Source organism: Nerophis lumbriciformis, linkage group LG09 (genome assembly GCF_033978685.3).
Source record: "Nerophis lumbriciformis linkage group LG09, RoL_Nlum_v2.1, whole genome shotgun sequence".
NCBI lineage: Eukaryota > Metazoa > Chordata > Actinopteri > Syngnathiformes > Syngnathidae > Nerophis > Nerophis lumbriciformis.
In genome coordinates, this window is record NC_084556.2 from 24,231,952 (window position 1) to 24,246,279 (window position 14,328).

The 14,328-nt window shown below is 35.4% G+C and overlaps 1 protein-coding gene across 1 annotated transcript in view; it reads right to left on the minus strand.

Annotated features, from left to right (window-relative positions):
• Positions 1 to 1,656: 1,656 nt before the first annotated feature.
• Positions 1,657 to 14,328, minus strand: part of LOC133607471 (moesin-like) — a 37,643-nt gene continuing 24,971 nt past the window's right edge. Inside the window, exons 6-13 of the mRNA XM_061962126.2 lie at positions 11,948 to 12,094; positions 11,775 to 11,871; positions 11,540 to 11,703; positions 10,235 to 10,365; positions 10,003 to 10,163; positions 9,828 to 9,920; positions 6,855 to 7,088; positions 1,657 to 3,228 (exon numbers count right to left, since the gene is read on the minus strand). Of these exons, the coding sequence (XP_061818110.1) occupies positions 3,064 to 3,228; positions 6,855 to 7,088; positions 9,828 to 9,920; positions 10,003 to 10,163; positions 10,235 to 10,365; positions 11,540 to 11,703; positions 11,775 to 11,871; positions 11,948 to 12,094 (1,192 nt within the window). The 3' untranslated portion in view covers positions 1,657 to 3,063. The remainder of the gene's footprint in view (positions 3,229 to 6,854; positions 7,089 to 9,827; positions 9,921 to 10,002; positions 10,164 to 10,234; positions 10,366 to 11,539; positions 11,704 to 11,774; positions 11,872 to 11,947; positions 12,095 to 14,328) is intronic.

The following is a 14,328-nucleotide window of genomic DNA, read 5'->3' on the forward strand; positions in this document are numbered from 1 at the left end:
TAAAGAAGATTTCTGACATCGATACTCATTTGGTAGTTAATAAACACAGTTGTGAATGTTTTACTCAAATATATAGGCTTTTCTATAAAATACTTAAGTTATATTTATAAAATTGAGTCAGCATTTCCACATTCAGTATATACAGTACTGTATATACTGTATATATACAGTGTATATATATACAGTATATATATATATACACAGTATATATATATATATATATATATATATATATATATGTATATATATATACAGTATATATATATATATATATATATATATATATATATATATATATATATATATATATATATATATACCACTGTGTTTATAAACTGTATACTAATGAGTATTCATGTTGAAAATATGCTTTATTAATAATGAAATCAGTCTGTACTAATTCTGAAACATATGAGCTAATTGAGTAAAACATTAGTACCGGCAACTATGCTTACAATGTTGGAAATATGCTTCATAAATAATTAATTCAATATGTACTAAAGTTTAATTAACGCTTAACAGTGTATAGTTATTAAGTGTTACAAAAAAACTTTTTGGTTATACTTTAGAGTAGTCAATGTGCGGCTTGGGAGAGCTAAGGCTCATTAGACATCTAGTAACCTACAACATATTAATAAAATAAATCAATGAAAACCTTGACTCTACTTTTTCATATCAAAATTCTATTTTTTATTTAATTCCTTTAAAATATATACATACATACATATATATATACATATGTGTATATATATATATACACAGTATATACATATACATACACACAGTATACATATATATATATATATATATATATATATACATATATATATATATATATATATTACACAGTTAAAAGTTTATTTTCTTAAAGTGTATTTCACTGAGAAAGTTTCATGTATGCAAATGGCTAATATTCGAATATCAGGTAAATGCAAAATTATTTTCTTTGTGAAATGATCTCTTTAAATCACAGGTTTCACTCAATACATCTAGTTACCTATACATTATTAATTACATATATAAAAACCTTAACTTTACTTCTTAAAATTATAATTTAATTTCTAATGTAATCCTTTTTCAAATTACATTTCTTTATAGTATGATTTCTTAAATTGCATTTCACTAAGAAATTGTCACGCACGCAACTAGTTAAGTTTTATTAAAAATAAATAAATATATGCAACATTATTTTCTTGTGTAGTTACCTTTAAATAAGCCTGGACGTAATATAAGTTAATAAAGCACATTTTATTTCTGGCAAAATATATGTTTTTCCTATTTTGACAGAAACAATGCACTGCATGCATTTTCTTATTTTTTTTTAACTTTAATACCATTTGATCATGCAACAACATATTCTAAAGGGTTATCAAAAATAAATACTTACAGTAAATATCTGATTGTCACCTTGACATATGATTTCAAAACAAGTTATCCTCAATCTGTTAAAAATAGTATAATGTAATGCATAGGCAATTGTGTAATGAGGCTTTTATGTTTATATAATTCATATACTGTATACTCACCGTTAGTCGGCCCTCTGAGGGCAGCCATAAATACGATGTGGCCCTCAATAAAAAAAATATTTGAGTCATCCCTTCTTTAAATGACAGATTAAAAATACATTCAAAAACAACATGGGTGATGTGCAAGAAATAAAGCATTTTTTGTGTTATTTTATTCACTGGTGAAAAGGAAGCAAACAGGTTCTGATGAGCAACTTTGGCAATACACGCTAACCGGTAATTATCATTCATAATCCTTCATATTTCAAACATCACGGAGTCCACCTCTTTCACATAAGAGCTGCAGACGTACATGTTAATATGCCTGTTCATCTCCAACATTAATTACAGCATCATTTAAATAAGTTATTGTCAAAATGTATCCAAAATAGCAAAGTGTATTCTTGGTACTTTGAGGAAGAATGGACAAAAAAATACTATGACTGTATAACAAGCTGGACGCATGAAAATAGAGTAAATAGAAAAAACACCTACTGCTATAATACTTTTATTTTGACCTTGCAAAATATTGTAAATACATCTTTCAAAGATTAATGTCTAAAAACGTATGAACAAGCAAAACCCTCCATGGTGGCACTTGATATTAATTTGCAGATTCACGGTTGACGTTGTGAAGTAAAATGTATTGTTATTGGTGCTCAGGGTGTTGCTTGTTCCTTCAACTAGCCTCATTACTTTACAACTAATACTTTCTTCAGTATTGATGATTTTCTGTCATACAAAAATATCCTCAGCAGTGTTTTTTTCTTTTTTCTTTTCTTTTATAATGACACCGTACATGATTCTATCACATCAGAAAAAAATCCAAATCACAAAAATACAAAAGTTATTCATTAAATACATACAGTATATTTGAAAAAAAAATATGCATGAATTGGAGCTCCTGCTTATTGTTTTGGTTAATATTGCAAATTGCGATGTTCCAGTGCATGTTAAAGAAAATGATTATATGCAAAAAGGCATTTTAGGTAAGGTCAGATTGTTCTTTTATTCCACTTTACAGAAGACATACTGTATGCAGGACGCTGCATTGAAAAGATCTACAGTGTATCCATTTGCAATAACAAAACTATTTGATTAAAAACTAAACTCTGAGCTTTAAACGTACGATATGTTAGGTCTGATGCATAGACGAGATATTTAGGTTCAATTTCTTTTTAGGGTTCTAATTTGTATGACTTCAATTAATGAAAATAATCAGAGAAATGCACTTTGCACATGTACAACAGAAATGTTTATGTAAAGGGCACAGAGTTAGGCTGGCCCTTCAGCTCTTTATTTTTAAGATACAAAATGACAAATAGTTGATGTTTTTATCATAGATATGCTACAAAACCTCCCTCGTGACGAAGGCACTTATAAAATACAGTATGTCCCTTATCCACCAGTGACTTGCGGAGTTAAAAAAAAAAAAGAGCAATTTCCTTCCATATTTGTACATTGTGCTGATTTGGAGCTGATTGAATTTGTAGGAGACAAAGCGCTTGAGTGACGCACGGCTGCAGTCTGGTGGACTGAGCCTCACGACTGCCACACATCACATACATTCAAACTCATCAATGCGCTGCTTGGTGTTCCCTGACCGGATCTGTCTGAGGGTCTTGTACTTGTCTCGCCCCGCTCGCATGTTCTCGGCGTGGATCATGTCGTTGACCGTCTTCTTGGTCTCGTCCCGAGCGTTGGCCAGCTCTGAGCTCAAAGCCTGGAATTACAGCCGAAGAAAGGCACACATTTGAAGAAGTGCAGTACTGTGTGAAGGTCTTAGCCTGTCCGCATCATCCATGTCTCCAGACTTCCAACAATTCATAACATTTATTAGGATTTTGGGGTGTGCACCATTTTCCCCAAAGTGTTCCACTTCCTTTTGTAAAAGCACACATTTTTAATGAGTAAAATGTTTAGAATTGTACCCATAGTAGACAATCAGTGGAATCTATGTTGGTGTTTTAAAGATAAATAAACACGTGATGATACAGTATGTCGTACTAGAGCTGAGCCAATAAAACGATATCACTATATATCGCAATAGAAACTCTTAATCGATATCAATAAAATATGTGTTCGATAAAACGTTTGATATATATATATTTTTTGGGGGGGAACTGAAAAGAAACTGGAAAGAATAGAGCAAGGTTGCATGCATGAGCAAAGGCACTTGCGGGTCTGTAAACTAGCAAAACAGGAAGTGATCAGTCAGTAATGGGAGGTACAAGCTAAACAGCCAGTCGTGCAACAGTATCAACTATCACGTTTGGTTGCGCCATCTTGCTGTCTCGCTGTTGATTCTCTGCACGGAGTGAGAGGAGAAAGTACAAATGAGTGCTGCAGAGAGCAAAGAAATGGTGGATAAAACAGGAAAAGTCACCTCGATATTATTGCAGTTTTAAAAAAAATTTAACGGAACGCCGGCTCATCTTTTCTTCTTAACCCTCGTCTGTTCCCTATTCAAATTTACGGAAACAACAGGTAGGAACTAAAGTGCAGACTGTATCAATAAAATAAATAAAATATAAATCAAATGTGCTACTTTTAAAATAATAATTTGGTACAATAATATTTAAATATTCATTACTGCAAAACATAAATTAATTTACATAATAAATAATAATAACAGACCAAATTAAATGTTACAGACCACACAACTTCCTGGCAGTAAACCTGCAAAAAATTGTTCTTCTCAGGTTTCCCTTTGTTTACATTTTCACACGCAATATTTTGTTACACTTTAATAAACTTTAAAAATATATATATTTGTTTTTACACCTTAATTTAAATAGGTTATTGTTAAGTGTTTATTGCGAATAAAGAATTGTAATTACTTAAATTGTGTTGACATTACCTTTCCTTTCTGCCCTGAGGGGATTATAATCAGAGGAAGGTTATATTTAACATCTAATATATTTTTATCCTGCTCCATATTTTCCATAGGTCATAAAAAATATCAATAATTATCGATATCAACCAATATAAAAAACTTGCATCGTGATGAAGTTGATATCGACCAATATAAAAAACTTGTATCAGGTTCATATACAGTTTTCAGCAATATCGCCCAGCACTATGTAGTACTGTGTACTGACTGGTCACGTGAAGATGTTAAAAAAAAATTAAAGTGCTGGAAGCGCTTTCAGTTCACCAGCAAAAAAAACCGCCATAACCCAATAAATCATAGATTTTATCATTTGTGTGAAACATGCATAATGAATAACAAAACATAGTGTTATTTAGGATGATTGTGAAAAAAGTCATTTAATGATAATTACATTTCCGCATTTCTTGGACTCATGCTGTGCATATGCAGGCGTGCATGAGTTCCAAGGAAGAGCGGCAATAAATTACGTAAACTACGTCCGCATACACACATGCATTAGCTTTGTGTGTTGTTAGCTAATGATAGCGATTTGGCAAAGTTTAGTTACTAGTTAGTTATCATTGATTGTATATTTTATTGTACAAAACAACAGGACTGCGAATCGTTGGTTGCTTCTCTGAGACTGTTTTTGTGTATGCTTCCTCGACTGACAAGCAATTTTTATTCACTATCATTAGTACTGTATTTTCTGGACTATAATCCTGTACTTTTTTACCACGCTTTCAACCCTACGGCTTATAAAACGGTGCGGCTAATTTATTATTTTTTCTTTTCTAACTGCCATAACCTTTTGTATTCAACAAATAGTGTTCATGTAACACCGACAGAGACACAGAAAAGGTGTGTTATTGTTTGTGCTAAGGCACCATTTTTTGGACGAGTTTGGTCACTGCAGGTGGTGCGGGTTGAAAATGTACTTCCTGTTTCATGCCTTGAACTGGATGTAAAACCTTCCAAAGCGTTTCTGTTCTGCCGTTTGTAAGTTTTATAAAATAATAATCAATTCATACTTACCAAACCGACACGTGATGTCTGTGAGAGTGTTTTCATGCATATTTGTACGGGCTATCGTAATATAATCAAGCTAGCGTTGTTAGCATTAGCAAATGTGCTAACATGTTTACAAGTATCTGTGTTAATATCCTTAACTAACAATGGCATTCTTTTTGTATTGCTTCAGTTTTGTAAATTCCCCAAGACGTCACCGTGTAGTTATTGATTCTAATTAACTTATTGGACTGCAAGCTTCCGCAGCTAGTGGGTCCATGATGTTGACTTCTGTTTTGTTTGATCATCTGTTTTACTGCCATGTGACAGGCACAGTTTGGAAAATAATTAAGGTATGTAAGTACCTACTCAGTGGCCTAGTGGTTAGAGTGTCCGCCCTGAGATCGGTAGGTTGTGGGTTCAAACCCCGGCCGAGTCATACCAAAGACTATAAAAATGGGACCCATTACCTCCCTGCTTGGCACTCAGTATCAAGGGTTGGAATTGGGGGTTAAATCACCAAAAATGATTCCCGGGCGCGGCCACCGCTGCTGCCCACTGCTCCCCTCACCTCCCAGGGGGTGATCAGGGGTGATGGGTTAAATGCAGAGAATAATTTCGCCACACCTAGTGTGTGTGTGACAATCATTGGTACTTTAACTTTAACTTTAACTTTAAGTAAACATTTACTAAATATTTCGTACCAGTATATATCTGCGGCTTATAATCTGGTGCGGCTAATATTAGTACAAAAAAAAAAATTATTCTCAAATTCGGCCTTAAATACCGGTGCGCTCTGTAGTAAATACAGTGATTGTGAAAAATATAGACATTAGAAAATATATATGTTCTGTTAAACCACTAATGATAACATAAGCTATGGTGTTCTGTTCTTGTTGTATATCACCTCCCTCCTAATCGTCCACAATTGGAGTATATGTAGACAGCCCTAGTAAACCCCTGCACCACAGCTATAAGTTTTTTTATTTTTTGGTCCTGTCCAGCTTCTCAGACAAGTCATATAGTTGATGTAGATGCCCATATCGGCTGTTCAGATTTACTTTACAAAAGAGAAGTGTAGGATACTTCTCTTGTTGCCTTATTTGTATTTGACTTTATTAAATGTATTTATATTATCATTTGGTGCAGCCGGCCTGGAGCAGGAGGGGATAGAAAGAGAAAAACTATAAGTTTGTAGTTCAGTAGAACTAGCATATACACTTACATGATGCACAACTCTGTACTGACTGCAGAAGACTGTAAGAATTGATAAAAAGTACAACATGATAACCTCTGTCATTAAGAGACAATTTCATGGCTTTTTGCTGCCATCGTGTGGCCGTATAGTAGTACTTTTGCAAGTGTTCCTAGTTTATAATGTGTGTAAAATAAGTTATCTAGCTTGATTCTACTGAATTCTTTCTCAAACAATGTTAACCGTGTACTAAAATACAAGATGTCCAACTTACGAGTAGATGTTTCTGCAAACGCTCATTCTTCTCCGCCTCTGTCATGCGCTCTTCCTCGCTGCGATCCTTGTTGTACTCGGCCGCAGATGTGAACTCGGCGCTGGCCTCTGCACTGCTTTCGTCGTTCTCATCGTGCTCATTCTCAGTGTTGATGGGCTCCTGAACATGGACCACCGTCACTTTGTTTTTGAGCTCTTCTTTGGTCTTCTCCAAGTCCTCCTGCACCATGGTGGCCTGAGGGAAGGAAAAAATACTCTCTTGGTCAATCAGGGCTAAAAGGCGGGCTCTATAAACTATAGCTAATGTACTATATTTATGTCTGTATTTTGGCCACTTTAAAAATGTGTTCAGCCATTCTAATGACATAGCTCTGGCAGGACTGCCTTTAAAAAGATGATAAGACATAGGGCCGGATTTACTAAAAGTCTGCATGTACTAAAACACGTGCAAAACTTGTTAGCACACGCAAAGCTGATCTACTAAATGTGTGCAAAGTGGCAGAATTAGCAGTGCAATCCATTTTGCGTCTTTTTTTTTCTTCATTAATATGCAGAATATATGTTGATCATCAAAATGCCCACAATACTGGGAGGAGAAAATGTAGATATGTTAAACAGCACACAATGTGATTTATCAACACTCAGCACTATTTTGTGAGCACTATTTTGTATCTGAAAAGGACGTGCAAACTGACACAGTTCTACACACGGCTGTGAAAAATGAGTGCTCACGCTGCAAAGACGCACGATGGATTCAGAAACGTATGACATCCTTTTAATTTCATAGCTGCTGGATGACTTCAGGGGCTGATTTAAAAAAATTCCATTTATGCATTTTGGTGCGATTTAATATTCTTTTGTAATGACATTTATTTTTTTACATATAATCTTACTAACATGTATCCTATATAATAAAAACTTGTTGAAGTATTAATTTTTTTGCATCAGCGGCTAAAAACAAAAAAAAACAAAAAATGGTGTCAATGTAGATGCACTGCACGATTGCTTCTAAAATGCCCGTAAAAAGTGGTAGATGTCTCCTGCTTGTTTGAAAACATAGCAAACATGAATGGCAGTAAATGAGAGTGTCTCTGTGATGATGCCCTGTATAGTACACAGCTACACGCAAAATCCTCATTTAAATAAGGCAGTCTGCACCACTTTTCAATTGAACACGCAGTCTTAGTAGATCACACGCAAAAACGCCTACCAATAGTAAACACAATCTTATAAACTGCACACGCTCTATAGCACGAGGTATTTAGATCTTAGTAAATTGCATTCAAGATGCTAAAACTAATCCAAATATAGGCTAAACTATCTAGACCAAGTTGAGTGTTATTGGTTACAAAGCTAATTAGTGTAATAGCTAAAATTATTAAATGCATTTTGGCGTAACGTATTTTTCGGACTGTAAGGTGTACTTAAAATCCTTAAATTTTTCTAAAAAATCAATAGTTACACACAGCGCTCAAAAATCTGTCAAAAATGTTTTAGTACAACTTTGAAGCCACACCGCTTGATGGATTGTCGATGCATTATGGCCACCATAGTCAGATATAAGAGTATTAATATGGTGTGAGTATAGGGACCACAAAATGGCACCCATTAGCAGACATATTATATAGCATTTTGTTTTGCAAAATTATGCAAAACCAACTATTCTTACCTCCTGGTACCTGCTGATGTTTATTTGGGATCTGCATAAGTCCTGAAAATTTGCGCGCATCCGTCATTGTAGTTTGTGGTGACGACGTAGTTGATAAGTTTCTTCTTTTTCTCTATCTTCTTGTTATGGGGCATTCATCCTCTGTTGTTGCCATTTCTAATATAAAGTACCGTATTTTTCGGACTATAAGTCGCAGTTTTTTTCATAGTTTGGCCGGGGGTGCGACTTATACACAGGAGCGACTTATGTGTGAAATTATTAACACATTACCGTAAAATATCAAATAATTTTATTAACTCATTGACGTAAGAGACTAGACGTATACGATTTCATGGGATTTAGCGATTAGGAGTGACAGATTGTTTGGTAAACGTATAGCATGTTCTATATGTTATAGTTATTTGAATGACTCTTACCATAATATGTTACGTTAACATACCAGGCACGTTCTCAGTTGGTTATTTATGCGTCATATAACGTACACTTATTCAGCCTGTTGTTCACTATTCTTTATTTATTTTAAATTGCCTTTCAAATGTCTATTCTTGGTGTTGGGTTTTATCAAATAAATTTCCCCCAAAAATGTGACTTATATTCCAGTGCGACTTATGTATGTTTTTTTTCCTTCTTTGTTATGCATTTTCGTCTGGTGCGACTTATACTCCGAAAAATACGGTAGCTTAAAGTTCTAACTTATATCTGTCAGTAGACTCGCTATGAAAGCGCTAAAAACTACCGGTGTAGTGAGTTTACGTAATTCACCCACAGAACTTTAGTTGTTAAGAGAGTTCCGGTCAGACGGTTTTTCACAGGACACACGTTGTTATTGCACTTGTGAGCCACGGATGAGGAGATGCTGCTCCGTTTTTTATTTAAGTAAAGTCTGAATATCATTAAAACAGTTAGCTCCATCTTTTGACACTTCTTCAACCCCCGTCCTTGCACGCTACACCGCTACAACAAAGATGACGGGGAGAAGATGCTGTCGAAGAGGAGCCACGTAAATAAAACCGCCCATAAAACAGCGCATCCTGAAGTGACTGCCAGAAAGCGACTTTAAGATGGTCTGTAAAACATAATCTATGCAACATTTTGACCAAAGAACCATCATTACATGTTATGTAGACCACAAGGAAATGTTTTAAATTTAGAAAAAAATCATAATATGACCCCTTTAATGCGCCTTATAATCTTGTGCGCCTTTTGTATGAAAATAGACCTGAATAGACCCACTCATCAGCAGTGCGCCTTATAATCCAGTGCGCCCTATGGTCTGTAAAATACGATAAAATGAAAGAAGCACACCTTATGTTGCCACAGCACTGCCTCCTCTTCCTTCTTCTTCTTGGAATCCTCCAGAAGGGAAATCTTAGATGTCAGCTCAGCTAACTCAGTGGCCTAAAAACACAAATCCAATTTAAGTTGTTTTTTTTTTCATTTAAAGCAGCAAAACAATAATTCCTGCACTTCTATAACTGACCAGGTGCTCTTGGTTCTTCATCTGGTTCTCGGACTGCTGCAGGAGCGCCATCTTGGCATCTTCTGCGCCCTTCAAATCCGCCTCCAAGCGTTCAGCCTCCACCTGAGCTCGCTTTCTCTCCTGCTCCAACTCGAGAGCTCTCATTGTTTGCTCCTCCAGTTCTGCGCGCAAAATGATTCAACGTAAGCCTTGCTGCAGCAGAACAATCTTCTCCAACATACAGACCACACACCTTGTTGGGCCTGTTTAGTCTGCTCCTCAATCTGCCTTAACCGTTTCATTAAGTCTTCTTTTTCCTTTTCGATCTTCTCCTTTTCCTTTTCTGCAGTTTCCCTTTTCCTCTTTTCATTGTCCAGCAGAGCCCTATCGCAAAGAGATAACATATTTTTACACCACTGATTAGTGCGACTATCTTAATGTGATGACAACGCAGTCATCACACAACACAAGGGTTTCCTACAGAACTGCAATCTTGTTGTGGCAGTGGGTTGCGCCACAGATTTGCTAACTGCCCACGAAGCATGATATTTTTTGGACACCTGATGAGCAAATAAATCCATGAAAAGCAAAACAAATGTGTTCAGAAATACTAATTAACTTTTTTTCTGTCGCTTCTTTTTGTGTTTTTGTATATCACAAGCAAGGCAAAGCCGTCACTGTGCTTTTACATGCACTTTCCATGGCTAAATTGGACCCCAAGCAGAATTTTGTTTGGAGGCCCTGCCAATCTTATTGCAAAACATTTTCACACTTTATTCATTATTATTAACTTGAATTTGGTACTGAAACAAACTAATGGGAAATAAAGTGTTCAATAATTTCCTTTTTTTGTGTAACATTTTACACAATTAAAACATAAACATAACTTCCTGAGTCAACTTCAACCTGAGCTCGAACCCGACATGAGTACCTTACTAAAACCAGCACATTAAACCCTGCTCGTCGAGAATAGCCACACATGCTCTGAAAGTGTCCGTTAATACCAGAAGAAGTTGCTAGATTTGTCGATAGTCGCTTTTTTGAATTAGAACGAGATCTGTTGACCAAATGTTTAACACAAAAGGAATTTGACTCGGTAGACGGTGCTCTCTTTGTTCAATGCAAGAAACAAAGAAAAACAACTACAAAACAACAAAAGACAATCTAGAGGAGTCTGAATGCGTGCTCAATATAGCAACTAAGTTACAATTCCTTTGTCTTCTTAATCTCTGGCAGACCAGGTGTGTGTGAGGTGCTTAGAAACAGAGTTATGGTGCCATATACTGTACAGAGTTGTAATGATAAACTACATTCACAACCTAGATGTATTTGTGGTGATGTGTATGGAAAACACTGCAACAACGCTATAAAGTTAGGGTTTGTAAGATTAGACCATTTATCACATCCAAGGTTTCTGTGTCTAAACACAAATGATGTAATATGCAGCAATGTTGCGGCTCATCCCAGTTAAATAAGGACTGACTGCATGTCACACCTTAATGATATAATGTTTTTAGTCAAATGTCTTTTTGGAGAGTGGGTGTGTGATGATGATTACCGTTCCATCTTCTTGAGATTCTTCTCCTCCCGGGCCTGAGCCTTCATCTGCTGCACTTCGATGGTGTCGGGTTTACGGCGGCGCATGTACAGCTCGTGATTTCCCATGCACAGAGACAAAATGCGCTTGTTGATCCGCAGCCTCGGAGCGTAAAATACAAAGTCCTGTAAATGCAAATTAATATTTGTAACTGCTTTCATACGTAACAAGCCTTTTATTTAAAAAGTCAACATACTGGTGCTTTCTTGTCAATTGGTTTAATGACAAATTTCTTGTCGTTGAAGGAAATATTCCTGATTTCACTCCAAGGAAATCCAATTTTGGGTGTCATTCTGTTGAACACATGCATATACTTTTCAGTATGGGAAATGGATGTCAAAGCTACATTGAATGTGTGTCTTCACTTACTTATCATTCTGTTCATAAATGTTGAGTCCCAAAGCATCCACTCCCAGCCACAACTCTGTTCCTTTCTTATTCTTGATGTTGAAGTAGTTGACTCCATACATCTCCAGGTCTTGGGCAATCTTCAGGTACTCCATCATGGATTCCTCTCTGCAAACACAAAATATGTGTTTTAATGTCAATAATTTTGTTTTAGACATCCAAATGCTACAGCAAAATCACTGCCTGTGCTCCAATAATCTTTTCTAGGTCCTCTCCTCTTCATTAGTTTTGCTTACCTTTGTTTTATAACTGCTCTGATTATATGTATTTTAATGAAAGGAGGGTCTCATCAAAATAAATAACCACATCATGCATGGTTCACACTGGCTGGTAAATTCTGGCCAGCAAAAAAGTAAACTGAGGGCAAGAAATTGTTTTGTAAATGTGTCCACCCTGTGATAGTATGGTGAACTATCCAGGGCGTTCCCTCCCTCATGCCTGTGTCAGCTTTGGTTTATTTTGACTATGACAATGCCACTGAAAGAGTGTGTGTGTGTGTGTGTGTGTGTGTGTGTGTGTGTGTGTGTGTGTGTGTGTGTGTGTGTGTGTGTGTGTGTGTGTGTGCGTGCGTGCGTGCGTGCGTGCGTGCGTGCGTGCGTGCGTGCGTGCGTGCGTGCGTGCGTGCGTGCGTGTGTGTGCGCGCCTGTCGCATCTGGGATAAAGTGTATTCGTATTCCACTGTGGGAACTAGATGGATAACATTCAGCTAGTGTTCTTTTTTGTTCTTAGTACACAGGTCACCATTTTATTTAAAATACCTCCAAAACACTTATCTGTAACAGGATTGGAAATGTCAACATGACATATTTCAATAAAGATTCAGTCAAGAAACACTGTCTGGTACCTCCTATATTATGCCAATATTGGATAATTTTAGTCGGTCGATATTATCAATCATCTCAAATATTAGACGATCCCAAAACATCTTCCAATTTAAACAATACTGTAGATTAAAATGAAAAATTCAATATAAAAGGTTCATAAGTCACAGATTGCCAATATACTTGTGGGGGTGTCATCATATTTGCATAATCTGTGATGATACACAGATTTGCTTTAAAAAGGCAATCAAATGTTAAACATATATTACAATGTGTGTTATTAATAATTAGTATTAACATAAAAAATTTTCTAGTATATTGTTTGGGTCTATTTTTTAGTTGTTGCTGCTTATTTTTTTACTACAACGTAACACCAGCTGCACTTTGTACACCCCTGGTTCATTGACACATTATTCTGCTCTCCCTGAATGTTGGAATTTTGTTTGCCAAATTTGTGAACAGTCTTGAATTAGAGATGAAAAAATTACTCTAGGTTGTTTATTGATAGTCTCCACAATGAAGTTACAGTAAAACTAAGAACACAAACCGTTTGCCTTGCAAATTGTAAATATGCAGTTTGCAATGACTGTAAAGCGCTGGTTATGTGAGGAGGGAGTACACCTGTCAATACTTCTAATCTAATACCAAGTCAAATTCATTGTGTGTTAAACATGCCTGGCCAATAAAGCTGATTCTGATATCACATCTCAGAAATACTCACTCAGAGTCACTTGCAGCGTTTATGCAGCAAAATACCGACTGTCAGTACGGAAAAAAAAAAAAACTTTGCGTTTCATAGTTTGCAATTTACTGTGTGTGTCACATAGAAAGAAATATGCTGCTCTCCAAATTGTTAGTATGGTTGTCAGCTTTATTTAAATGGATATTTATTCATGACCAGTCTTACTTGTTGGTCAGTGTATGTTTTGGTAATCTAATTTATTTTCACAAATGGTAATTGAAAAAACAAAAACAATTTGTATTTGAATTTTATTTTGAAATACAAAATACATTTCAAAAACAAAATGTTCTTTTTTATGTCGAAAAGCAATAACTACATCTAAATCAGTTTAATTTTAATTTTATATACCAACATTTTTTTTTAAATTTTTTTTTTTTATTGACATCCAGCATCAGACATTCCTATTCATTACATCATATTCACATACATCATATATCTGTTGTCTGCCATAAATGTCAAAATATTTTTTGTTTATATCCCAACCATACCACCCACCAAAAGAAAGAAACAGCAACAAAAACAAAGTAGTATCAACAAATACATCAATTAAATAAACAAACAAGAAATAATAATACATTAATAATAACAATAATAATAATCAGAAATAAAATAAAAAAATCCATCCATTGTATCAAAGTTGGGCTCTCCTGGGATATCCATTTCCTAGTAATGGTCTTTTTACAAGCCACCAGTAGGATATTCATTAAGTGTTTATCTTTCTTCAGCCAGTCCTGAGGTACATGTCCAAAAAACAAAGTTTTACTTTCAAAAGGTATTTC